Source organism: Genypterus blacodes, unplaced genomic scaffold (genome assembly GCF_046128005.1).
Source record: "Genypterus blacodes isolate CSIRO-AG114 ecotype Tasmania unplaced genomic scaffold, CSIRO-AGI_Gbla_v1 ptg000156l_1, whole genome shotgun sequence".
Taxonomy (NCBI): Eukaryota; Metazoa; Chordata; class Actinopteri; order Ophidiiformes; family Ophidiidae; genus Genypterus; species Genypterus blacodes.
Window position 1 is genome coordinate 213,150 of NW_027466957.1, and position 26,953 is coordinate 240,102.

The 26,953-nt window shown below is 42.4% G+C and overlaps 4 protein-coding genes across 7 annotated transcripts in view; 3 read left to right on the forward strand and 1 right to left on the reverse strand.

Moving 5' to 3' along the window:
• myt1b (myelin transcription factor 1b) overlaps nt 1-10,799 on the reverse strand; it is a 73,479-nt gene extending 62,680 nt beyond the window's left edge. For both annotated transcript variants that reach the window (XM_076167165.1, XM_076167164.1), the window contains exons 1-3: nt 10,686-10,799; nt 10,291-10,362; nt 8,976-9,097 (exon numbers count right to left, since the gene is read on the reverse strand). In XM_076167165.1, coding sequence (XP_076023280.1) covers nt 8,976-9,097; nt 10,291-10,301 — 133 coding nt within the window. In that variant the 5' untranslated portion in view covers nt 10,302-10,362; nt 10,686-10,799. The remainder of the gene's footprint in view (nt 1-8,975; nt 9,098-10,290; nt 10,363-10,685) is intronic.
• Nucleotides 10,800-11,872: 1,073 nt separating this feature from the next.
• tbc1d22b (TBC1 domain family, member 22B) lies at nt 11,873-21,142 on the forward strand. 2 transcript variants are annotated; one of them, XM_076166842.1, is made up of 14 exons: nt 11,873-12,145; nt 14,538-14,594; nt 14,998-15,190; nt 15,366-15,552; nt 15,642-15,809; nt 16,021-16,091; nt 16,393-16,521; nt 16,635-16,700; nt 17,349-17,463; nt 17,687-17,793; nt 17,881-17,956; nt 18,181-18,308; nt 18,583-18,678; nt 18,941-21,142. In XM_076166842.1, exons 1-14 carry the CDS (start codon nt 12,090-12,092, stop codon nt 19,067-19,069), a joined length of 1,578 nt encoding a protein of 525 aa, XP_076022957.1. In that variant the 5' UTR covers nt 11,873-12,089; the 3' UTR covers nt 19,070-21,142. The 2 variants fall into 2 exon arrangements, with proteins under 2 accessions (XP_076022957.1, XP_076022956.1); XM_076166841.1 differs by lacking the exon at nt 14,538-14,594.
• Nucleotides 21,143-21,949: 807 nt separating this feature from the next.
• Nucleotides 21,950-25,068, forward strand: LOC143013539 (uncharacterized). 2 transcript variants are annotated; one of them, XM_076167212.1, is made up of 2 exons: nt 21,950-22,100; nt 22,475-25,068. In XM_076167212.1, the coding sequence occupies exon 2, from the start codon at nt 22,499-22,501 to the stop codon at nt 23,993-23,995; it is 1,497 nt and encodes a 498-aa protein (XP_076023327.1). In that variant the 5' UTR covers nt 21,950-22,100; nt 22,475-22,498; the 3' UTR covers nt 23,996-25,068. The 2 variants fall into 2 exon arrangements, with proteins under 2 accessions (XP_076023327.1, XP_076023328.1); XM_076167213.1 differs by having other exon boundaries at nt 22,478-25,068.
• A 665-nt stretch (nt 25,069-25,733) lies between these two features.
• snrpg (small nuclear ribonucleoprotein polypeptide G) lies at nt 25,734-26,808 on the forward strand. The gene is made up of 4 exons (XM_076166754.1): nt 25,734-25,876; nt 26,093-26,115; nt 26,264-26,388; nt 26,585-26,808. The coding sequence occupies exons 1-4, from the start codon at nt 25,845-25,847 to the stop codon at nt 26,633-26,635; spliced, it is 231 nt and encodes a 76-aa protein (XP_076022869.1). The 5' UTR covers nt 25,734-25,844; the 3' UTR covers nt 26,636-26,808.
• The last annotated feature ends 145 nt before the right edge of the window (nt 26,809-26,953 follow it).

Genomic DNA, 26,953 nt, shown 5'->3' on the forward strand with positions numbered 1-26,953 from the left:
GGGAGGCAGGGAGGCAGGGAGGCAGGGAGACTAACAAGAGTCAAGCAGAGGGAAGAAAAATGAAGTGATGAAACAAAGGGTCAAGGAAAGATGGGACGCTTTGAGTTATGAGGCGAGAGAGAGAGAGAGAGAGAGAGAGAGAGAGAGAGAGAGATGAAGATAAGATGTAGAAGCCCAAACAAGGAGCAAGGCAGAGGATGAAAGAGGAAAAAAAGGAGAGAGGTGACAAAATAGGGCCAAGAGTAAAATGAAAGTGAGTTCAGAGCCTCTCTCTCTCTCTCCCTCTCTCTCTCTCTCTATCTCTCTCTTGTTATGTCCACCTCTCCTCTCCTCTCCTCTCCTCTCCTCTCCTCTCCTCTCATCTGCGCCGACGGATGACAAACAAGCCCAGGCAATCCCAGAATGCTCTTTGTCATCTCCACTGCTGAGGACTGGTGCGTTTGGCCATTTACATGCAAATGGAGGCTCACCCCCCACTACACACACACACACATACACGCTCATATACACACCTTTCATCACCCCCCCTTTCATTTCCCTCCCTCTCTCTCTCTATTTTGCTTTGTCCTGCACTGTGTTCACTTTATCAGGGCGGTGTAGTCACTGGTGTATGTGGGTGTGTTTGTGTGTTGGTAGGGGTGTGTGAGGGGATCCCCCAGTCTGCAGTCAGGCGTGAAGCTGCACTGCCTGACAGGAGAACACAGTCACTAAAATGTAACTTTTTTTTAAAAACTATAATGAGCCTCAGCGTAAGAATGCTGAGATAATTGTTTAAGTGTTTTTATTCCCTGCATTCTATGTGTGTGTGTGCTCTCAACGGGGCCTCCTCTGTGATGTTGGAGCTATTCTTCTTATCTACTGACACGTAAAGGAAACAGTGGATCACGCTGTTGGTACGCTGCAGATGAAGGTAAACAAGAGCAAAAAACAGCAGAAAACACTGCATTACAGCGGCTTAATGAAGAGGCATTTTCTGGCCGGTCCTCTAACACGGTGGAGGGCACGGTTGCTAGGAGACTTGTGATGCAACTGTGAAACCTCAGTAGGTCATAATGTTGAAACAACATAGCCTACTGAATGCATAACATGAAACAAGAGTTTGTCTTTCATGAGTGGAGTTAAAGGGCACTTATGATGCTGCACTCCTCTCCCAAGGCCGGGCAAGCCTGGACTATTGACCTTGTTGAATATATTAATATATAATAATATACAATATATAATAAACTGGGCTAGAGAGAGAAAAGGAAGAAGAAGTATAAGAAGAAAAAGATGAAGAGGAGTACTTGTCATAAGAAACATTTTTCACATTTTTGTTTGTATTTCTTTTGAAGGGGCTGAAAAAAATCCCAATCTTAAGAAATCATGTCAGAAATTGCTGGATCTGCCCCTGAATCCAGATCAAACTAGAGTCCATTACAGGTTTTGTCAAAATCAGTTCAGAACATTAGCTTAGCAGAATTCGTACATTACTTGTGCACAACATCCACAACATTCACACTTAGAAGAGCAAAACAGAGAAAGGGAGAGAAAAGGAGAATGAAATATGAGCCAGTTGTGAAATTGAAATGATGAATGCATGTACTGTACACACAGAGACGAGCAGGAGATAAGGTCTTCTTCACTTGAGACCTTCACCACCCTCGCTCCTCCCACCACCGCTTCTTCCTCCTTCTTTCACACCATTACCGGAGCACAAGCAGGCCATTATGCCAGAGTTCAGACAGGCAGACATGATTTCTCTCCATCTCTCCCTCTCTCTCTCTCTCTCTCTCACACACACACAGACAAACACACAGCTCCGCTTCCTCGCGTTGTGAATGAAAGAGGAAGTGCAGAGGAGACTGAAGTGTAAAGACTCCTCTGTCTCCTCCGTCTCTCTCAGACAGGAGTGACACCACTGCCGACAACAACAACAACAACAACGGCTGTGACAAGCAGGCGCTGCAGAATTATTCATGAGGGGGTGAAGAACGCAACCGCAAAGGAGCTCAGTGTCTACAAAACTCACTCAGTCAGCAGCAAGTGTGTTTCAAAGCCGTCCCGTTCATGACTTACAACCCCAAACCTACTCCCTCCAAGAAGACATTTGCCTCTCAATGGCGCCCACCTGGACTGAGAAAGGGGAAATGCCACACCACAGTATCAAAGTATCAAAGTCCTTATTCTCTAACTTGGTTGAAAAGACAGAAAGTTTGCAGTTTGTCACAAGTGGTGCTCTGTTGCAACACAAGACAACTTTGTGTGACACCTGAGCTCGTACAAAGCTGCAGTTAAAACGCAGCGTGCTCGTGGGTGATATGTCTCACATTCATAATGAGGGGGAAAAACAAACTTTGTCTGTAGTCACTTTGGAATCAGTGTAACTTTGTGCAAGTTTGAAAAGAATACTTCTCCTAGGAAACAGCCTTTCATAAAGGCAGGGGAAGACTCTGTGGAACAATGCCTCTGCAAAAATACCCATTATCTCTCATCTTTAAAAGACAACAGTGAAGTCCCTGTTATAAAACTGCATTTATATGAAGGCTCGTTATTGTTCTCATTATGCTTTAGAGCTTTTTTGTTTGTTGAAGTAAAGTTTTTGTGTTTTGCTGACTGAGTCTTAAAAGCTATGGGCCTCAGTGGAGTCAGCATGGCAGGCTCTTCCCTTTATTACTGGGCTGTTAGTTGGAGTTTTTTTGTTCCTTGTATTTTATTACAGCATGTTCACTTTAGGAAACGTGTTATCACTCCCAGGCCCCAAAAACCTTTCCTGTGTTCATATCCAATGAAAGCCAGAAAGTCCCAAAATCTTATCTTCAATTCATCTTCATCTCACTCACAGATATTCTTCATTTTAAGATGCAAAGCACATTAAACCCACAAAGTGACTTATTCATATATTCATTCCATTCACTCCCAGTTGACCTATGTGACTCCTAGTGGATATTAGGAGGTACAGCAACATCTACAGGCAACACAAAGAATGAGAAGCATTACAAAGAGATTTCAAGAAATTGCATGTAATGAAAATAAACATGTGGTACTGAACATGTTATCTAAGAATTAAAGCACAAAATAGAAAACATAAGGTCTTCCCTGTTAACACAATGCAGTCGTGGAAAGTACATTGGTAGAATTCTGATATAGTTGTAGTTGTAGTTGTAGATGTAGTAGCTACTTTTTGTTTTGTTTGTTGTTTCGTTGGGATTTATCTGATGGCTGCAGTTACTAGTTACTATGCACGCGTACTACATGTTCAGTCATCTATTCTCTATTCTCTCTATTTTGTGTACTTTTACTTTTGATATTTCAGCACTTTTATAGCTGGAATGTCTAAGTTCAGTGCCAGGTTAAATGTTTCATATTGGTGTTACTGCTCCACAGAATATGATGAATATATTACATAAATATATAAATTACAAATGTAAATAAAATAAAAATAATAATAATAATAATAATAAATAATAATAATACATTCTGCATACATAAAAATTAAATAAAAATAATACATTTTACATAAATAATAGATATAATATAAACAGTAAATACATAATAATAAAACTTTAAAAAAATGTTTTAAATATCTCTGATGAGATTAAAATGCTTTAACAATCACAAACTACAGGTACAGGATTTCTATTTTATTTGTTTATATTACTGAAGTCCTAATGCCTGTAATCTGTTACTTCCCAACACTGTCACTCTCTAATCTCATAATCTCAGTTACAGCCTCCTGTGAGTGTTGTGGTGACGGTACAAACAGGCAGCATTGATACAGTAGCTGCAGCCTCCCAGGACAGGATGGATGCTCCAGGGTTCAGAGGCTGCGTACCTCAGAGTCAAGGCCTGCCACCGTGAACCATACTGGGGGTGTGACTCCGCCAGAGTTCCCTGGAGACCCTGCGGGGCTGGGGTCTGATAAATGTGGGTCACAAGGACCCCTCTCTCTCTCTCTCTCCCCTCTCCCTCTCTCTCTCTCTCTTTCCCTCGTCAGTCTAGACTCAGACAGCCTTTAGGGTAATAATGAGGAATGGACCTATTTCTCCAAGCAGGCACTGAAGCATGAAGAGGACACGTACAAACACATGCACACACACACACACTTGCATAAAAAACTCATATCCGCATGTGTAAAAACTCACAGCAACACACAAAATATGTCCCAATCCCAGGACACCTCAAAAACGGTTTACACTTTGGAAAAGGAATTACCTCCATTTCACAGCACCTAGTAGCAAACACAACACAAAAACACACACAGCAGAGCCAGTGTATATTGTATAACACTATTGGTGCCCCGCTGAGCAGTTTGCATCTTACTCCCACCGTGTTTGCAATTTCCACCATCCTGCCTGTGAGATCCCGTGACTTAGCCATGAATACTGCATGCTTTTCCTGAAAGCACCAGGCCCAGTGGAACTCACAAGCAAAGTGTGCAGGTTCCTCCGCAGGTCACTGTGCCAACCTGTCTCTGCTCTATTTTTACTTTACTTGAACGTATCTGTGTGTGTGTGTGGGTGCATGTGCGTGTGTGTGTGTGAGCAAGTAGGTGGTTGAGTGGGAGTCGGCTGGGATGAAAGAGATGGGGAAGAGTTTGAGTATGCAAAAAGGTGATGCATGTGTTTCCGCATGTTTATTTGTTGTGTGCGATGTGTGTGTGTGTGTGCGTGTGTTAGAGTGAATGGAGATGAAGGTGCAGCCACACTGTTTGTATGCGCATGAATTTGAGCTGTATATGTATGGATGCATTTATAGGTATGTTTATGGATGGTGCTTTTACGAACCACAGGAAGCAAGAATGTATGTATGTGTTTATTTGCTTGTGTGTGTGTGTGTGTGTGTGTGTGGAGGAGTTGAAATAACACTCTTTCCTTGTAATGTCACATGTATGCTTGCATGGGCCAATGCTCAGACTGCATGGAGAATGTATTCAGTGTACCAGAAGAATCATGATGTCTCACACTGGGCAGTGGGGGAAGGGTGTGTGTGTGTGTGTGTGTGTGTGTGAGTGGCTAGAGAGACAGCGATGACCAAACAAGCTACAGACAATATGTGCGCCACATTTCCCATTTCCTTGTTGTTAAGGGGGGGCAGCAGCTCTTTCAATGATAATAGTGGGGAATGCAGACAATGGCTAAGGTGATTCAATAAACAACCCAGAAGCTTCATTCTGAAACAGCAAACACACACACTTACATATACACGTACACACAATAAAGGTACACAATGAAAACCTCCTTTGCAGAACTTGACATATGGCACACACAATTTCCCTCTCAATTTCAGATCCAACTCCCACAGACGTCCTCGCTCGCCGGCAAATTGCCACACCCCCCCTCCTCCTCCTACTCCTCCCCCTGCTCCTCTCTCCTCATCGCCCCATCTCTTCATCCCTCCCTCCCAATTCACTCTTCTTTCTGAAAGTCATCTGCTCGCTAAGCAGTAAGCAACATCGCGGGCCGCTTGCAGAAATGAGAGTATACAAATGATTTGTGGCACAGGCGTCCCACTGGCGCCAGCCTAGATGGCTGTGAGGAGGAGGAGGGGGGGCAGGGGGGGTTCAGGCTGAGGGGAGTAATGTCACTTTCACCTTGTTTTTCTCTACCAAGCCCGTGATGATAATTTTTCCCCATTTTCATAGCAAATTTGTTTCGGGCTAGGGCTAGTGAGGGAAGAGAGAGATCAAGAGAGCAGAGAGAGAAAGAGGGGTAAACAAGAGAGGAAGGGGAGGAGGGCATATGTAAGGGGGGCTGGAGGAGAGAGGAAGCAGAGGAGGTGGGGGGCGCATCTGCACAGTGACCTTTTTCTGATCCAATCTCACTGATGAATCCTAATGAAGGATTTAATAAAATCACAGTTTACAATCTGTCTCTGCATCAAAGCGTGCAATCCAATTCAAAACACAGGCCCATCTACATTTCCAATATTGTTGCAAACCCATCAACCCCAGCAGCCCTTCCCCGAAAAATGTGTGCACATGGACGTGTATTGTGTGTGTGTGTGTGAGAGAGAGAAATTGGCCAAGCTGGATAGTGAGCGCCTGGCCCATTTGTTCCAGCTGTAGCCTAATGTCACAACTCGTCATATTCATTTGGCCTTCTAATGAGGCTAAAGTCAACAAGGTGCAGCGTACATGAGTGGAATCGCTGCTGCAGTGCACATTTAAATGAACAGAGAGGAATGGGCAAGAGAAGAGACACAGGGACCTATAGGATTAAAATCATTTCACAGGTCTGTCACACACACACACAGCTCATACACACTATCATAAAGGTGCACTGACATTTGCCTGGAATCAAAAGGGCACAGCCTGTTATACCGCCTCCAAGCTCCGAGGCTGCAGCCTGAAGAGATGGAAGATCAATCCAAACATCAGAGTGTGTGTAAGTTGATGTTGTGAAATGAAGACGAGAGCGATGACTGGCATGAAGCAAAAGCCTGAAACACTCTCAAAACACTCAGGAAATACTTTGCAACAGTGACATCTGCTGGTGAGAGGTTATAATAACAACACTCAATCCATCACTGAGCAGGCCGCTAACTAGAAATCCAATAAAAAATAATAAATAGATATAATAAATAGATTTTTCTTTTAATCCTTTGAGATAAAATTAATAAACAAAGTGCTTTGCAATTAAATCTCAAAAATTAAAAATCACTGAGGTGGAGAAGTTCCAAGGTCATACATCAAACAGGCAACCAACATTAATTAAAATAATGAGTAATAGATACAAAAGTAAATTCAAAGCAAGAGAAAAATATCAAAGCTGCTTCATCAGGACAGTTTCAGAAGACGTTTGTTTGTGTGATATTCTAACTATCGACAGGAAATCAGATGGAGTGCAGGTTCAAGTATAAACAGTAAATTCCCTCATGTTATCCATTATAGATATCATTATTGTGAGGTGAAAACTCCTTTGAGACGTGGAGAGTGTCAGCCATTCATTTATAAATGGGATTCAGAAGCCAGGCGATCGTTAGGTTTTATCCCTCCCTGTTCACTAAACCTGAACCTGAACCACATCCTAATCCAGAAATATAAAGGGAAACACGCCAAATGTCTGATTGTTGAGAGAGTTTATTAAAACTGTTTAAATTTGCAACGGCAAAGTAGAAAGAGAGAGAGAGCGGTGCCCTCTATGCACTGCCAAAGGACACTTAGGCTGCACGGATGCTTGGTAACATATGGCTTGAATGGTTGGTTGTGTTATGAAAGAGCAGGCTACAGTCTCACCACATTCTCCTGCTCCCCCCCGCAAACTTTCTCTGTTCTATCTGCACCTGGTGTTAATGCATAACATAACTCAATCTGCTCCATGCCCACAGGAAGACCTGGATCAAATCCACCTAACCAATAACTTGTATAGATCAGAGGTATCTCGGAGGAATAGGTGCATTGATTGGATATGAGATCCAACGTCTGACTGCTGCCCGCATCTTCACAGCTGTAATTTCTCTCTGATTAGACCTGAGATTGCAATTACTTTTTGTATCGACAACACAAGTTAATGACACTGTTTGTGCCAGAATTCCAATCTACACCATCTCCAGAATGAGCGTGTATGGTTTAATACGGATGTTTAGGTGTGTGTGATGTACACTGAATATTTGCAAAGGGTGCTTGTGTGTGTGTGCGCGCGCGTGTGTGTATCTCCAGAAGGCCTGAGTTGATCAGAGTGTGGAGCGACAGCTGTGCTACAAATCAGAGCCCATTTACTGGTGACAGAGTCATTAAAGCCTGCTCATCTCATAAAACACAATGCACATGGTCAAATACCATTCACTCTATTCACGCTCATAACTCAGTCTACTGGGCACACACACACACACACACACACACACACACACACACACACACACACACACACACACACACACACACAAACACACTCGTACACATTTAGCCACATTGAAGCTCACACAATCGTGCAAAGCTAAACCGAGTGTGTCAATGGGAATGAGTGCAGGGGGGGCGGGTTTCTTGGTTATGCATGCTCTTGTGTGTGTGTGCAGGCATGTGTGTGTCTGCGTAGTTTGTGAATGCATAATAAGTAGGGTGATAACGACATAGAGGTAACGATGGAAATTTACTAAAAGCAGAGGAGCAGTAAACAGTCACACTTTCTCCAAAGGGCTGTTTTACGATAAGTGCACATCACAACATGCTACATGCTACAGCCTCTCTCTCTCTCTCCCCACAGGACACATAAACACATATATTCACACAAAGTAAACATACATACATGTGTTAAAACAGCCTGACTCACTTCCACAGGAGTACACAATACATCTGGATTTGCTTACGACAAATGCATAGAGAGTAAATTAACTACACTTTCCAGAGAAGAAGAGAGTGCCTCCTTCTTTAACTGCACAGATTTATATGCCATGTTACAGAATACTATCTGAGGATTAATGTGCCATAAGCAGGCAGCGGGGTGTTAAACAGTGACCTCTATCTGACCCGGGGTCAACAGTTCGATAGCCAGAAGGTCATCAGCCATGTGTGAACTCATCTGAGCTGAGTCTGACCAGTGGTAGCCGATGATGCTTGACTACTGTGACGACCGTGAGTACGACTAGAATAGTAGTCAGACAGTAAGCGCACCATGCGAATGTCACATTAGAACTATAAGTAACTGCAGTATAATTAGTGTACATTCATGACAGCTTCATAGTGTTTGACTTGTGAGAGGAGTCACATGACACACAGATCTAAGTCTGTACTTGTAGAGCTACAGCATACAATAGATAAAAGCTTAGGGAGGAAAAACACTCAGCCGTGTATCATGTGTAATGGGCAATGAGTCACACTTGCAAAGCACGTAAACACTCTGTAGCAAGCAGCACACAGACACAGAAACACACACACACACATACACACACACACACACAAACACACACACACACACACACGCACGCACACACACACACACACACACACACTCTCTCACATACACACACACACATTGTACACAGTAAGGAATCAGTCTTACCTTTCTCAAAGAATTCACAATCCCTCATGATCTGGTCACAGTCGGAGCATGTGAGCACAGCTGTTATTGACTTGTTGACCTTGAGATGTAGAATTTGTCTACACCTACACATCACCATGTGCCTGAGGAGAGGGCAATCACAAACTTAGCAGGAAAAGTTTTTTCCACCACAGTAGATCCACTTCTTTTGACAAATAGACTCATATTTCATAACTGTGAGGGGAAAATTGGGTTCCTTTTCTTTTCTGCACACAAACAAAACATTTGTCTTCTCTGGTTTTACTTTACATCAAACATGTACATGATTCACAGCCTTGTTGAATGTAACATAAATAACATAAACACTGTTAAGCGTCCTTGGGTTTCTTGAAAGGTGCATATCAATCCAAGTTACTATTATTATTATCATTATTATTATAAAGGAACAGAACTTACCTTGTCTGACAAAACGTTTGGATAAGATCACTCACTCAAGTCTTTTAAGAACTCCTCAAAAAGTTAACTACGACGTCTCTTCAAACATTTTGTAACATAACTCATTCCCCTCCTTGTTTTCTAAAGTTTTACAAAACTCTGACACATCACTCCAAACACGATGACAGGACGGTAAAAAAAAAAAAGTTCCTCTTTTCTTTAAGAATGCTGTTGGGGTGGTTTTGTTGCTACTTGAGCATTCAGGGAGAGAAAAAGTCACAATGCTATCCTTTCAGGGGTGAGGGGGAGAGCAAAACAAGGGGGTCACACTCCAAAATATGGCTAGGGGGCTTAAACCCTTCTGAACATGTGCCACAGCCAAACACAAGAATTTGAAAGACATTATAACGCATGTAACAAAGCGCTGAAAACAAGACCATAACACTCTTTTATCTGATACAATCAGGGTATTAGGTTGGATCAGCATTCAAAACAACACTTTGTTTGAGCCCTCCATTGAGAATAAACATTCCCCATTTGAAAGAAATTCATTAAATAACTGCGTTGCTCCAGCAAGAAAGGGATCAAAGTAAGACACAGTGACACAAGCTGCTGTGCCCGAGGCAGCTCCGATAGTCCCACACACAGGTCTTATTGTGCTGCCTTGTGACTGTATCAGTATCTCCTCTCAGTCTGCTCCATTCACAACAATGTTTATGCTGACAAGTTGTCCATACCAAAACGAGCCAAACTTCAAAGAAGAAAATCCAGACCTGCTTAAGGCAAAATTCCAATTCCACAAAATAGTTCAACGTTGATATGACATCATTTGTTAGTGATTATCTAAAATATATAAGGATTAGAAGAAAGACAGCGGGAAAACACATATGTCATGTCTCACCTGGAGTTCATCAGTTGAAGTTCGTTGGAAGTTGGTAGAGTTGGAGACAGGTGGGGAGTTGCAGTGATTTCCCTAAACAAACAGACAAAGGAGAGCAGCTGCAATTCAAATACAGGCTGGCATGTAAAAGGAAACTAAGTCGTGTTTCCAAAAAGTGAATTTGCCTGAATTTGAATAGGACAAAAAGAGGGCATTCGCATAAAGTCACTTGAACCAAAGAAGAAATGTAGAATCAAATTTACTGAGGCAAATAACACAATTTTTTCAACTTCAACCACACTGAGCTGTTGGCGTGCATGTGTATACTATCATTCAGTCAAAGTTGGCTGGATGCCTTCAGTCTTGTTAACTACCTGTTGTTGTTATGTAATGAGCAACATTAAAGAAAAACTCACTTTTCAAAACATTTACAGTAAATACGAGGTGGTTCGACTGGTTTCACTTTGACTGGGCTTCAGTTGTGTTGCAAAGTGTTGCAGCAGCAGGAAATGCCTGCCCCCATGTGGACACAGGCTGTAGGTGCATCTGAGGAAAAAGGGGAAGCATTATTCAGCATTAAATCAAATAAGATGCTATTATTGGGCCAAGTGCAGAGGAAGTACCTTGATTTGTGTGTTTCCAGATGTTTGATTGTAGACACGTGTAGACGCTACTAAAGATTTTCGAACTTTAATATGATAAGGTTGGCGTTAATATATCTCAAAACATAGAACAAAAGTGTTAGCAGTGTTTGTCCAGCAATGTCACTGCTGTGTTTAAATGTCTTTATGGCCATGCCTCTAGTTTAGAGACTTAATAAGATTATTATTAGCTCTGTGATTTAAAAATGCTATAATGACTTCATATTATTATTTATTTGCCAGAAAGTATTTCTTATAACTTAAATACAACACATTTAGATATTTAGAACATGGAGGCCTTAATAGATAATACAAATTTATCCATATCCAACTGTGTCTCTTATTAACTATCAACTATGAAAAACAAATTAACTATAGCAACATAAAGTTTAAAAATTTTGTTTAGGCGACAAAAGAGAATACAGTAGATCCAAGATAATAGCAGTAAAAGACATCACACAAAACAATAATTACTCACTCAAAATCACATGTATCAATTTAAATGTACACTCTAAAAACTCAGGAGTCCAGTTGAGTCAATTCTAAGACATTAAAAATGAACTTCTGTGGACGTTCATGAGGTTCAAAGAGTTACAACACTGCACAAGATGCATCAAACCCGCATTATTACGATGGAAAAAGAGATTAAAATAGTTTCCACTCAATTACAGAAGTTAGTTTCATAGACACTTCTTTTTATTGATTACTAATAAGTTATCTCCACAAAAACTTACCTCTTGGGACAGTATTTTAATTGAGGCAAAAGTAAGAAGTGAATGTAAACTTGTATTTCTTGTCAGTGGTCTCCATGATACTCTGGGTTCAAAGCATCAAAGTTTCTATCTGAGAGCTCTTTGTTTGTGTTTATCGGGAGCGTCGCTGGCAGTTTGTACCGGCCTCTCTGATTGGTCACTTCCTCTGCACCTGTTCGCCCCGGCGGCCAATCACGCGCGGCCGGTCGGTACATTCCAAGATGGCGACGTGCACCGCTCCGTATCACAGATCATCGTATGTGAAAGCTAAATAACACTGTGCCCCCCTCCGGCTGTAAAACACACGAAGAGTTCAACCAGAAGGAGCCGAACGGTTGCCGGTGAAACGCGGAAACGATACCCAGATGGTTCATTTGTGTGTTATGCCGCTCTCGGTGTCGGTGTGAGGGGATTTGTGTTACCGAGCATGGCCACCGAGAACAGGATCAATTTTTGGAGGAGAAACGCAAAGGTTCCCGGAAGGTGGGTTAGTTAACTCTGTGTGTGCTAACGAGGCTCAACGGCAACGGACCTGTCAGTCATTTAAATATGGAATAACCTACAAATGTCATAATGAAAGCTTTCATCTGTAGATAGTGTATTCTGACATTAACGCTGGAGTACAAACTCAAGATCATCGCTAGTAGGTTTATCAGAAACAGTACTTAGAAACAGCTCTGCAAATGTTTATAAACACATCGTCTGTGTGCTGTCATCACACGGGTGTTGGTATATTTAATAGTTTGAGTGTGTATTTACAGTATGTGGTTGCCTCCAGCTAAAAAAGAAACGTACAGACACACACACTAGTGTACACACACACACTCATATTCTGTTTCTGGAGTGTCAGCTGTCAGTCCTCACTTGATGCTGCCATATGCTTCCTCAGTGTTTGTGAAAATAGTGAGTAAGCATACAGCATTTCCTTATAATACCTTTACAAATATAATGTTTCCCTGTCTGGGTTGATTCATAATGAGAGAAGATGTTTAATGAAAGCTAGAAATGTGATTGAATGACATATCAAATTGTTCCTAAGATGCCTAACAGCTTGTTTGTTGATCTGACCGTCATGTGTTTGTTGCTTATAGGGGAAGGCCTAATTGTTCCACATAGTTACGTAGAGTCCATGTTGCAATACCTAAAATGGTATTATCCTCCTGATAAGGGAGGGAGGAGATGTATGGACCATTACTTCCTAAATCATAGCCTAAGAGCCTAGGCGAGTCTCATCCTGTGCAGCTTGCTCCATAGACATCATGTTAATGGGCTGTAATGAGCACCAAGTAGCCACATCTGCTCCTGGACCCGCCTGCTTTTATTGTCATTAACCTGAATACTTAGGATGGTTTGTGGCTTAATTTGCCCGAACAGCAAGAGAAAAATAATTGTCAGGTGCTTTGATATAGTGTGTGTGTGTGTGTGTTTATATATTTCAGCCCTGTGTATGTTTGAGAGAGATTATCTCGATCAGGATCCTCTGAGCTCACTGCCCCGGCTCTGCACAACTGGCAGAGAGTGTGTAGGGAGGAAGAGCTGGTCTGTGTGAGGGGAAATCTGAGAAGAGACGATCTCTAAGGAGAGGGTGGTGTTCATGTTTGTCACACACACACACACACACACACACACACACACGTACACACAGACTGATCTCTGGCAAGCTGGTGGGTGGAAGGCTGGAAAGACAAACATATGTTTGCACAGGAAAGCAAGCAGCTAGTCCTGCTGCCTGTCCTTGAACTGCTACTGATAAAACAAGTCTAAGGCTGGTAAACAGCAGACTCTGTCGTTTCCAGATAGAGAGCTGCTCTCTGCCACCCGGCTCACTGTCAGTTTGTTCATGCAAATGAGTGAATTAGCTTGACATCTTTTAGCTCCAGGCTGATTCATTACAGGCCAAAGCTTTATAGAATCCACAATTCTACTTGTTATTTGTTGCGTCTGGATAATCTCACACCAGCCACGCATTCCAGGTGTACTTATAATCAGTCAGATCTCTGTCAGGGCGACAGTCAGCAATAATTATGTTCCAACCAAGGAAAATACTAATTTGTAAAGCGCCTGTTTGTCCCCAATCAGTAAACGTAGTGCTTATCAGGGAAAGAACAGTTATCAGTTTCCCCTCAAGCTTTTCTTTCTCCAAAACGCTACCCTTTGTTACAACTTCTGAGAAATATAAAACAGGTTTAACAGTCATATTATTTGTTAACGGTGTATCCACACTCATCCCTCTCCCCTCTACAGGCACAGAGGTGTGTGTTCACTTTGTGTTCCATGCTACACAACTCCAACTGAGAATTTGACTCTGGAGGATACTGATACAGTCGTACCTGTGCAGTACTACTGTATCCATTACTATTCCAGTAAACAGAGTGTAGATGGGAGAGGGATGGGGACGGTAACATAGTTGCACATGTCAGTCCATCATGTGTACATCTTAGCCTGCGACTCCTTTCTGTGTCTGTTTTAACACTGAATAGAGGCTGAGCAGACTGCACTCCACAGGGTGGTGGACAGGGCTGGAACTGTGCAAGCTGCTCTATGTTTCTATTCAATACACGCTAATCATCGTCCAAAAGAAGAAGAGGTGTATCAATGTGAGGGAGGGGAGGATCTGTCAGGGGACGGCTGGGTGTGTGGCTCAGTTTTGGGGGCTGTAATAACTCTGGGTTCACACTGATCTCCCTCTCAGTCTAAAGTTTAATATCCAGCTATTGCACTTCCTCTGCTGGGGCGGCACAGACAAAGAAAAGGTTCTGTCAGCTTTCATTTTGAATACCAGCTGATGTATGTATAAAGCCAAACCTTTGACTGTTACAATATGTGTCGGGTAAAGACTGGAAGGTGACAGTATTTCAAATATCATCTTCTGCAGTGTACAGCCCGTTTATGGAGCACAACATCCACCTCTTGACCCGCGGTTGCGACGCACGTAAGTGCTCAAGTGAGCCGGTCAGCATGAAGTCATCCGCTTGTTTGCATTTGATTTGTTTTATTTCTTTTATCTGCTGTTTGTGATCTTTGTGCCGTAGAGCATTCTGTGCTTTGAGTGTGTGAATGTGCGGCCGTGGCTCTGAGCCCAGTGTCATGCAGTGATGACAGTGGAGTTGATCTGTTTCTGTTTGCCTTATTGTTTTCCTGCAACTATTAGAGCCCATGTTGTTTATTTTTGAGAGTTTGTTTTGTTCTGTTGTTTATGATGCCTGCCTACAAATTGAAATCATTCTATTTTCCATCATTCTCTGTGATAAGTATCAAAGTTGGATCATCAATGAGGTCCCTACTCACTTAAACCGTCCATTTCTCTTTTCCTGTCCCTCACTCTCCGTCTGCAGGTATCCCAAAGACAACGCAAAGCCGAAGTTTAACAACGTCAAGCCTAAGAAGGCTTCTAGTTTCCATGAGTTTGCCCGCAGCACCAATGATGCCTGGGACATTGACGATGAGGAGGATGAGGACTTCCTTGCAACCTCGACTTACGGCTCATCGCTCCTGTCAGGCGTGCACTCCACCTCCACACATCAGCAGGTGGATAGCAAACATTTTTGTTTTTTTAAATGTTTTAATTATCTTTTCTTTTACAAATTGGCTGTGTTCCCAAATCCAAGTTCTGTGGCTCAGCTCAGGACATCCCCATTCATGATGTCATGTGTGGTTCTGAAATGAAAGAGGAGACACTGAACACTTCTCTCCTTGTCCACAGTCCTCACCACAGCAACAAGATCAGGCTGGTGAGACAGAAAGCGAGATGGAACACGGACTGGATCCTCTCAAGATAGAAGGTCAAAGCCTCCCTGAAGTAGAGGAGGTGGAGGAGGAGATGGAGTGCAATCTTGTAAACGGCCGGGTAGTCAAGTCCAGTAGCGAGGTTCACCTCAACCAATCCCCAGGTATGTGGCTGATATGAACCGCAGTATCTGTACTATAGGACCTCAATATCCACAGTAACTACCATCTGTTTTGTTTTGTTATGATACAGTTCGTTCCACGCTGCAGAAGCAACAATCTCTCCCAGTGCGTCCCATCATTCCACTGGTGGCCCGCATCTCCGACCAGAACGTGTCCGGGGCGCTGCCAATGACTGTGAGGGAGAAGAGCCGGCTAGACAAATTCAAACAGCTGCTAACCAGTCCCAACACTGACTTAGGTACAGCAGCTAAGGCTTTATCAGCTGTTTTCTTACTGTCACCATGGCGTCAACATTGAACTCAGACTATCTGCATGCAGATAAGAGTTAGCGGTTTACAGTCGGGTGAATGTGTCGCTTATATCAGTGTGCGGATCTCTGCTGCAGGGTTTACAGTGTAGATAATGAGATAATGCACGTTTCCTGTCTCACTATGTGCTGTTCTCTGCAGACGAGCTCCGGAAGCACAGCTGGTCAGGAATACCAAGAGAGGTCCGGCCGATCACATGGAGACTTCTGTGTGTAAGTCCCTGTGACCTCAGGTTTAACCGTATCACGTGCTCTGAATCTGTGGCTGCTTTCACAGCCCTTGATGTCTCAGAGCCCATTAAGCAAACCAAGCTCCTCTTCCTGTTTCAGTCTAACCAATGCTCACAAAACATCAAAAACCTCATCCTCACAGGGCAACCTTATCTTCTCTCCTGCCTCTTATCTCAATTGGCCGCCCTGTGCTCTGTTTCTGTGAAGCTGCTCCCATAATCAGAAAGGTTGCTCCACAGTGGAACTTTCTCTTCCTTATTGTGTCCTCTCCTGATCCTCTCAGGGCTACCTGCCAGGCAACAGAGAGCGCAGAGAGCTGGTGCTGAAAAGGAAGAGAGACGAATACTTTGGCTTCATAGAGCAGTATTACCACTCCAGGACAGACGAGCACTTTAAAGACACCTACAGACAGGTCAGCCTCAGATCTATCCCTGGGAATAACCTCCCTTTAGTCCACCCTTACACATGATTAGATTATTCTGAGGAACATCACACTAACCAGGAGCATTTCTTCCTTCTTTTTAGATCCACATTGACATTCCCAGGACCAACCCTCTGATCCCCCTGTTCCAGCAGCCCACAGTACAGGAGGTGAGACGGGAGCTTCTGATTGGCTTTGGAATTACAAGCAGTTCAGATGTCTCAGATTAGTTCAACACAAGAACATGTTGGTGTCGTTTTATAACCCTGAGTAAATCAATCAGTTGAATCGTCTCAGGCATTCCTCACTGTGCGATCATGCTTTTGTTGTCTCAAAGGGATGAAGAACAGTTTTTTTGTTGCTTGATGGAATTGATTGATACGCATTTCTGTTCCTTCTCACTCCTAACAAACTTTGCTGTGCAGACCATGAATGATTCTGAATGAATGAATGATACTTTACTGTGCAAAGCAAATTCAACAAGGAGGAACCTGCATCGGGTTGCTACACAATAGAGATATTCCACATCAAAATAAGAACTTCTCTGAGCACGGCCTCTTCCTCTAACATAGTGGTTTCCTCTTTCTCAAATGTGATTTTGTGGCTTTTTGCAAAACCCAGAAATCTACCTCAGGTGTCAAGATGTAGTGAAAAGTTGTGATGATTTCTTTTAAAGTAAATCTCATTATTCCAATATTAATCATTTTAGTCAATGCAAGCTAATTCATTCAAATAAACTACTGGATAAACTCTGAACTATCATAAATAACAGCATTGATGGTGTTTGTGTTGTAATATTTGCTGCTGTGTGTCCTCAGGTGTTTGAGCGTATCCTGTTCATCTGGGCGATCCGTCACCCAGCCAGCGGCTACGTGCAGGGGATCAACGACCTCGTCACACCTTTCTTCGTGGTCTTCCTCTCCGAGTTTGTCAGTAAGTTACACGTGAGAACATCCTGACACATTCACTTCAGTCAACTTAATGGATCATATCAGCCCATTTTCTGTTTTCTTAATGATCTTCTTTCTGTACCCGTGTTGTAATGTTTTGTTATGCAGTATGACCTTATATGTATTTCCTCAACCTTTGAGGAAGCACTCAGAAAGATAGCGGTGATAAAGCTCGCAGTTACAATCGGTGTCACCTGTTCTTCTAGCGGAGGATGTAGAGAACTTTGAGATGGCGGCTCTGCCTATGGAAACCCAGAGAAACATTGAGGCTGACAGCTTCTGGTGCATGAGCAAGCTGCTGGATGGAATACAGGTCTGGATACACGTCAACACAAGTGAATAGACAGAAATGGATTTGCAAAGTATGAATGCATGTTTCCTGACTTTGATATTCTTTCAGGACAATTACACCTTTGCTCAGCCTGGAATTCAGAACAAAGTGAAAGCTTTGGAGGAGCTGGTCAGCAGAATAGACGGTACGTTGAATTCCATTGCATCACCTGCATTGTGAAGAGCATGAAGTGTTTCAGGTTCTCTGTTCTATGCACCGATATCTATGGAAAAGCCACAATCAACATTTAGGGGGCGATACAGTAGTTGTGTGTTACAGATGGTTCAAGTGTGAGCTAAAATTGCTTCTTACATTGGGTGTGTGTGTGTGTGTGTGTCTCTCTCTCTCTCTCTCTCTCTCTCTTTCCAGAGGACATCCATAAACATTTCAAAAAGTATGAAGTGGAGTACTTGCAGTTTGCTTTCCGGTGGATGAACAATCTGCTCATGAGGGAGTTGCCGCTTCGTTGTACGATCCGTCTCTGGGACACTTATCAGGTAGACCACAGTGTTACATCATCTTCATCTGCTTTATCATTTTGTTCCCATATGTTAATCACAGCCTTTTTGAGGGATGAACACAATCAGCTACACATTATAGTATAACTCCAGTAAACTCCATGATATATATTTGTAGATTGCCGTAGATAAGGTTTGTTGTTGTTCGACCGAGGTCAAGTGACGCAAGAATGTTAAATCCCTCTAAAGCTCGTCTTTGGTTATGACTTTGGAATCAGCTGTTTTCCAAAAGGGACCTTTGTGTTTTCAACAGGCTGAAGCTGAGGGCTTCTCTCACTTCCACCTGTACGTCTGCGCTGCTTTTCTCTTGGAGTGGCGCAAAGAAATTCTCTCCATGATCGATTTTCAGGTAGGAATGACATTTTAGTTACCAACACAAAATAATCTCACTTAATCCAGCTCCTGCATGGCTACAGTGAGAATATTGATTTGAGCGCCAGAGGTTGGTAATAAGAGCCTCATTGATTGAAGATATATTGCGTAACCTGCACCGGCGTCTGTGGCACAGAGCGAGCTTTTAGAAAATAATAACTTTCCATGGTTAAGATTGGTCCTCCCATATCAGGTTGTGTTCATGTCCAGAGATGATATTCTCTTCTATTGTTCTCCAGGGCCTTCTCATGCTACTGCAGAACCTACCCACAATCCACTGGGGCAATGAGGAAGTGGGTCTTCTCTTGGCTGAAGCCTATAGACTGAAATACATGTTCGCAGACGCACCCAGCCACTACAAGAGATAGACGTGAGGTCTTCAGATCAAGACAAACGCAACTTCTGAATCAAACTAGAGTGTATTTGGAGTGTTGGATGGATCGACAGTATTTCAGATACTCCAGAAGTCACATGATGTCTCTTGGGTAACCTGGCACACAGTAGCTGCCAGGTCGTTCCCTTTTTTAAAAAAATCGTCTCTTTGGCGATTTCCAGGAGACCTGCTGGATATGATCTCAAACCTGTGAACATGAGATCCCATGAACATCACATGGGCATTCACAGAGCTCCGTGTATATGAGACTATTCTGCAGTCACTCTACTGCCCTGGATCAATGGACTGTTACAGTATTTGCAGCCCTACATGGCGTGTTTATAATCTCTTTGGTCATGTAACATTGACTGTCTCTCGATTTAAATGTGCTTTCAAAAGAACTTAATATAATGTAAATGGGTGATGAACGTTAAGGTAATAACAGATGATATATTTTTTAGATTTTGGTTTAGTTGTGTACCTGCCACATTATTTTGTCAATTTGCATAGCAATGTTTGGCAAACCATATCCTAATAGTTCATTTTTAGTCTGACACTGTTATTCCATCTTGACACCCACATCAGGGTTTCCCCCTTATTCAATAACAGAGATACGTAGTGAGGTCACATTCATTTTGGTATGATACTACCAAATTTGCATGATACAATCAACTTATCATGGTCCTCAGCCTGGACATCAGTCAGTGTAAGTACTGTATGTGTCCTATTGCAGTGCCAGAGTAAAAAAGGGGTTGAGTTATAGTTCCCTACATTTAAAGATGTTGGATCTTTTGCAGAAGGGCTGAGTTGAGTGTACTGTACTATAGTGTACCGTACTAAAGTAGTACAGTACTGTAGCTGAGTTCATCTAATGTCTTGGGTTGTGTATGCTCATCTGTGTCTTCAGAGCAGCATTCAGAATGTACCATGTTTTGTGTTTAATTTTGGGCAGAAAGGTGGAGAATATATTTGGTATCATTTTGCCCGCTGGGGTTTTTGATTTGGATAGTGAAGGGAAACATTTTTGAATCAATAGTAAGCTGTGACTGTATTTCAACAGGGGAACAACTTGAATCTTAATGCAGCTGAACACACACCCACAATAACCTTCTTACTGACGTGGCTTTGGTTTTCCCCAGATTGTATGTCTGCACACTAAATTCACTTGTAATCAGTTGTAATGGGTCTAGTTTCATGTCGGATCTGTTTAGCTATGACGCATTCTGTATTCTTTTTATTTTAGACAGGTGGAAATCTATTTTAGTTCAATATTGTGGTACATTTTAAAGCTGTTACAGGTCCAAGTGCGGTCAGTAACAACTGATTGATGCTTGTTGTCAGTATCATACTACTTGTGCTTATGAGTGGAAAGAATCGTAGTCTTATAAATGATGACAATAATATTTTATAACAGGCTATATAATCTAATAGAATACTTGTGGTCACTGTAAAAAACAGTATATGCATAACCAGTACTAAAGAATATTCAGCTTTGAAGTCACCTCACTTGGATTTGAATCATTTTAATAAAAATAATGTGTGTTTGGGTTCAATTAGATTTTTGAAGCTAGAAAGTGCTTGTTGACACTCAAGAGTGTTTAATGACGACCCTACTTGAAGCCGTCTGGTGGACAAACTAAATTGCATTTGACATGTAATGTATTCTCATCTCTGTCAGTGTAACATTGAAAAATGATTCACTGTCATTCACGTTTGTATTGCAGCATTTTTGTTTCATGCTCCTATTAGGTTTCTACCGTCTTTGAATACTCTGTGACATGAACCGGGTAACTGTTTATGTGTATATTTATTTCTGGAATGTGAAAATGTGTGTTACTACTCAACTACCTTCATTACCAGTGATAATTACTATTTTTGTTAAACAATGTGACAATCAGTCTATGGTACATTACGTTTGATTTCAGAGGTTGTTTTGTTTTTTTTCATGCCCCTCACATCGAAAACATGGTGTTGAAACACTTTGAAGCAAATTAGTCATCAGGTTTATTAAATTGTAGCAATGTTTGGAGTCATTTTTACTGTGACTCAGTGAATTTTGGATAGAATGGCTTTTATTCAATGCTCAGGGAAGTTTAAATTTAATCACACTGAAATGTTTCAAGTCAATCCTGATCTTAGTGTTAGTTTGATCTACTGTTCAGTAACAATGAAGTACTCCTGAGGATACTGCTACAGAGGTATGAATAATTGGCTTACAAAGAAAATTTAGCATTTCTCTTTTGTTGATTTAAAGTTCATTCACTGTTTCTTGTCTTTGTCTATCTTGTTTTACTCATCCGACACATCTTTGTAAATGTTTTATGAGTGTTACAATTTCCCTGCAGCCTTAAATATGTTCTATTCTTCATTCATCTGCACCAATGACTGTGTGACAAATGATTGTGTCACTGGTTTGTATTGTTTTCACTCATGCTGAATGCCTGCAATGATTGTATTGCTCACTCCATGTTCTTCTGAAGTAAAACTCTCCATCAAAATATGATTTTGATTACAAAATGCAGACAAATGTAAAGATATTAGTTAAGTTCACTCATGTGCTTTTGCATTTATTTATAAAATCAAAATATGGCAAAACTTTTGGCAAGTAGGAATCTGTTCCGGTACTCACCTGGCTGTGGCTCGCGCATTAACGGAAGATGAACTGCAGTAATCTGCTGCATAATAACTTTTGTTTATATTAAACGATTACTTTCCTTTATCATGACTTTTTGTAAATGAGACTGACAGGCCAAAAATAAAGAATACACGTATTAGCGCAACATTTTTTTTACCATATTTTATTAATTTTAATTTACATTTATATGTATAAGATTGTTGTGCACGTAACGTAACCGGAAGTGGTGGTGCACGCCCCGCCCCCCACTAACCCACACAAACTTCGCTTTCACTTTTGCAGCCATGCCCGTGTGGTTTGTGCTGAAGAAGATAGCAGTTAACCAACACGACGAGCTCTCACAGTTTGAACTGTTGGAATCTACCGCATCACCTTTGGTTTGAGCGCCAAGGTAAGACGCTTATTCAAACGGAACAAGCTGCGTTATGTGCAACATATTCAGCGCGGCTAGCAGGAAGCTAACCTTAGCAAACATGAAGTCAGCCTGTTCTCGCCCTGTCGCTCCGCTCCGAGTGCAGATTCGCCCCGAACAATGCTTATAGCAGCTGTTAACGTTATACTTTGTGTTGCTGTAAAATATTTTCTCATCAGTAATGACTTACCTTATCAAGATACATGGTTTAGGGAACAGACGTCAGCTTCCTCTTTCCTTACCTGCTAGCTGCTCGGTTCCGCTTCCATAACATAAACAAACCCTACAGAGTGCTTTAGAATGTGTTATTAGTGTTGGTCTGCAGTGAATGAGTCCTCCCCTTTCCTCTGAAGCAGGAGGGAGCTTGGTGACAGAAGATGGATGGAGTCAGTTGGAGCTCCACCCGGGCCCATGAGTCTTTCAGCCGCTCGCAGGCAGCAGCAGACACACTCTCTAAGCTGGCTAAACTGATCGCCCAGGCCGAACCAAAGCTACACTCACGGAACCAGAAGCAGCCGTCGTCCAACTCCTGTGTTTGCACAGAATGTGGCAAGAGTTTCTCTTATGCCATAGACCTCACAAACCACCAAGAGGTGAAGCATCCCCTACCCAAGCCTCACCGGTGCCCCTCCTGTGGGAAGGAGTTCTCCCTCAAGTCCTCCTTACAGCTGCATAAGTGTACTCAGAATCCCTCCCCTCTTTGTCACGGACAGTCCCCGCATGGATCTTCATGCCCAGTGAGTATGACTAGAACATCTGATTCTGACACACAGGACAAGTCACCTCACCGCCAGCCCCACCTGCTGGACTGCAGCCCGTACGCCTGTGCACCGTGTGGGAGAGGATTCAGCCAGAAGCAGGCGCTGCTGCACCATCAGCAGGCTGGTTGTAGCAAACCGGCGGCCTGTCAAGCTGTAGGTGATGCCCTTAGCCTTCCAGCCGATTCCCCTCCTGTTTCTGATGGAGACTCCACCCGCTCAGATTCCTCTGACACCCCAGGGCCCAGCAGCACGTTTGAGCATGTGTGCCCATACTGTTCAAGAACCTTCCGCCATATGTTTGGACTGCTGCGCCATAAGCAGACAAACCACGCAGAGGAGCAGATGACAGAGAGAACCAAAGGAGAGGGCTCAGGTGGAGCGATGAGGAGAAAAGATTATACTAAGGTGCATAAATCCAAACAGAAGTTGTTGAGCTGTCGCTCTTGCGACATGGTGTTCAGGAGCACCGCTAATCTGTATGTGCACAGGAAAGAAAAGCACACGAGAGAGACAAAGATGCACAGAGAGCCGAGGCCAGCCATCACCAAACGCAGGAAACGCGGAAGTTATCCATGTCAAGTCTGTGGGAAAGTCTTCTTCCATCATTTGTCACTTTTGGCACATTCTAAACATCATGTAAACTTCCCTGCCGTGAAAAATAATAGCTTTGTAGAGGAAAATAGACCAAATAAAGAAAAAAACAGCTCAACAGGTGACGAAACTGTTAAGGCTAGTCCAGGTCGGCCCAGGAAAGTGGCAAAATTAAATGTTTCAGGGACAAGCGAAGAAGTGCCTGCAGTGGAGGACGAGGCAGATGGAGAGTTCCCATGCCCGTCCTGTGCAGAGGTGTTCTCTCTGCAGTCCCAGCTGAAGGCGCACGTGGAGCTTCACCAGTCGGCCGTGAGGAGGAGGCAGTGCAGCGTGTGCTCAGAGGAGATGGACGCCTTTAAGTGGCCCAGCTCAAAGAAGCAGCGGCCGTACCACTGCGTGCCGTGCCAGCAGGGTTTCTCAGCGCTGGACACTTTCCTAGAACACTGCCAGGACCACCTGAGAGTCCGGGTGGAGGAGGACAGCGTTGCCGAAAGCTACAGCCAGCACGGCGGCAAAACCTGAGCTCAGCGGTGGAAACGCATCACTATCAATTCAGACGAGTAATCATGTTGACGGGTTAGAATAATGACATCAATGGAATTTGTGTGAAACTCTTGTTGACCAACCGGCTCATAGTATTGGAGTCCAGGCCTCCTAATCATTTCATCATCGCTTGAACACATTAAGCATTAAGTGTGTTTTAAAGGATGATTAAACCCATTTACTACTAATCTCATACTCTTACGGTTTTGTCATTTTGTAAACCAACCCTTCTTTATTTGTTTTGTTTGCTTTTACCCAGTTTGCATCACATGGGGTAATCATGGTTTTGAACACAGACGAATTATGTTAATGACTAAGAAAGAGCTGATCCTTCTGTTACAGTGTGTTTATGTTCAAGCATCTCAGCTTTACATTTACACGCCGGGGCTGAACATTGTTTCTGCTTTGGGAAATGGACATCTTGACATCTTTGTCCAATATTTCTCTAGTGAATTCCTCTTTTAAGCTATAAGATGCAGAAACACTGGTATGGTCCTTTTAGTAGTGTTTGGTATATCTGCCCAGTTTTGTCATTAATGCCTAGAAACCATTTCTACTAATGAGCTACAATCCCCTCCAGTTGTGTGTTGTAGCCAAAGCACTGCCGATACCTTGTGTGCATTTTGTGGGACTTTGATTCAGGGTTGTCTTCAGCTTCCTGTGTTTTCTTCTTAGAACTACACAACTATGAGTTATACATTAGTTGAAACTGGCATCCGGCTTTGCTGTATTTCCACTGTTGGACTGTCTAAACTGCAAATGCTTTTGATGAAGACAAAGAAGTGTAAAACATGCATTAAGGTTTCAGCTAAGTCGTCTTTGCCTTATGTTTAAAGAATGAACCAAATGTGTAAGCTATCATGGATAAGTGTGTGTGTGTGCGTTTTCATTTTGGGCTTTTAGGTCATGTGAACTCTGGAGATATTACCTCACTATGCAAACAGGGGCAGCGTGCCTCTCACTGCGTCCGATGCTTGATAAGTGCGCTTTGGTGAAGGAGAATCAGAAGCAACATTTTATTTCTTAGTTTTCTTTTCCCTTGAATTTCTTTGCTACTGTTTTCAAAAAGCTACTGTGAAGAAATGACTGAATAGGTTTCTGAAGTTTCCACGTTTTCCAAAGTCTTTGGTAATTTAGTTTATTGCTCTTTGTAGTTGATCAAATTAAATAACTTCTGATGAGATGTTTTCTGTTTGTTATTTATACCAATATTGCTTTTGCATTGTTTTCTGCACAGGTAAAGCAAATCAAAGCTAGATTGTGCTCTTTATGTGTTATAACATGTAAGTCTGCAGCATACACATCCACACTTTTGATATAAAGACATGGCAGGATTGACTACAGTGACTTGTGTAATTTTGAGGATTTCTTTGGAAGAAGGACAAATCAAAGTAAAATCATTTTTCTGTGCTTAATTCATATTTACTGGATATAAACTGTGATGTGATTCAGTTTGTATGCAGCAGTTTCTTATTAACACCAAGGGCTTGTTCAAATCAATCTTCATATTCTGATGTACAGAGCGTGACTGGTTGGTTGAATATTTATAAGCAACGGGGATGCTATTCAAAATGCCGTGCTTATTTTAATGCTGTAGGAATCACAACATGGATGCTGGAAGATATAGTTCTGCTTATTGGAACTATAACGTCCAAAATCCGAATCAGCTATTTCTCCTCCTGACCTCAAGGTGGCGATGATCAGTCAGAACTAGGAAATTCCGTGTTGCGGTGCATATCCGGTCGCTCGCTGCACGCTTTCTTTCCGCGGTTTTGTGAAACGAAGAGAGAACGATAAACTCAGCCAGCTCTCACCCAACTAAGACATCATGAGTAAAGCGCATCCACCAGAGCTGAAGAAGTAAGTGTAGCCTGATTACTAAAACAACGTAGACGAGTTTGTCCTCTTGTTTGGACTGAAGACGTTTTGCTGCCCTGCTGCATTGTTTTCATTGATAACAAGCTAACAGCTAGCTAGCGGAAGATACGGCGGGTTTAACAACTTTGTGTAAAAGAGCTGTTATGAGCAATCTTTCAGTTTGTGTCGCTTATTGTGCGTTGTCTTATCTTCTTCCAGATTCATGGACAAGAAGCTTTCATGTGAGTATAAAAGTCACCCTGTGTAATTTACTTTCTGCGTGTATGTGTGTGTGATGAAGTGTGATGTTGTGCTCTGTCCTGTACAAGGAAGCCAAAGTTACAGCTTTTTTTGTTGTCAGTAAATGCATCAGTGTTTTCTCTCCTGTAGTGAAGCTGAATGGAGGAAGACACGTGCAGGGAATCCTGCGAGGCTTTGATCCCTTTATGAACCTGGTGGTGGATGACACTCTGGAGATGGGCCCAGGAGGACAACAGAACGTCATCGGCATGGTGGTCAGTACCTTCCTACCTTCCCACCATCCACTCAGATGTCTTCAATCATTCATAAATGCATCAAAGAAGCCCCTAAGTGTATTCAGGGACTGCATGTAGGATGTTGTTGCTTAGAAAACACATGATGTCTTCAATGTGACCTATAAGGCCACCTATCCAAATTTTGTTTTTAAAAAAATGTGTCTTTTCTTCATAGGTCATCAGAGGAAACAGCATCATCATGTTGGAGGCTTTGGAGAGAGTATGAGAGAAGATGGGGGAGAGAAAGATCCACACTTTTTACATTCTGTTGTCATTTTTACTTTCTCTATCTCTTTGAATTGTAAGATATCTTACAATTCTGTCTGATTTGCATTGACAGATGTGTTTTGTTTGGAAGTATTTTCATTATGTAATCTAATAAAACAATGTTTCTTTGTATTTAGGATTGTTTTCTTCCTTCACTACGTATTGCAAAGTTTTTGTCTGGAGTCGAACAATTCAGATTTAATTTATTTGGAAAAGCGACTGAGATAAGTCTGTTCATTTGGAACGTTTGTTTGTTTTAAGCACTGTGTAAATCAAA

Excerpts from the sequence above, each read along its gene's own strand:
- tbc1d22b (XM_076166842.1), top strand. The coding sequence starts at position 12,090 with ATGGCCACCGAGAACAGGATCAATTTTTGGAGGAGAAACGCAAAGGTT. Across the intron at positions 16,522-16,634 it reads TTAAAGACACCTACAGACAG|ATCCACATTGACATTCCCAG; the intron begins GTCAGCCTCAGA and ends CCTTCTTTTTAG. Across the intron at positions 17,464-17,686 it reads CTTCCTCTCCGAGTTTGTCA|CGGAGGATGTAGAGAACTTT; the intron begins GTAAGTTACACG and ends CTGTTCTTCTAG.
- LOC143013539 (XM_076167212.1), top strand. The coding sequence starts at position 22,499 with ATGGATGGAGTCAGTTGGAGCTCCACCCGGGCCCATGAGTCTTTCAGC.
- snrpg (XM_076166754.1), top strand. The coding sequence starts at position 25,845 with ATGAGTAAAGCGCATCCACCAGAGCTGAAGAA. Across the intron at positions 26,116-26,263 it reads CATGGACAAGAAGCTTTCAT|TGAAGCTGAATGGAGGAAGA; the intron begins GTGAGTATAAAA and ends TCTCTCCTGTAG. Across the intron at positions 26,389-26,584 it reads AGAACGTCATCGGCATGGTG|GTCATCAGAGGAAACAGCAT; the intron begins GTCAGTACCTTC and ends TTTTCTTCATAG.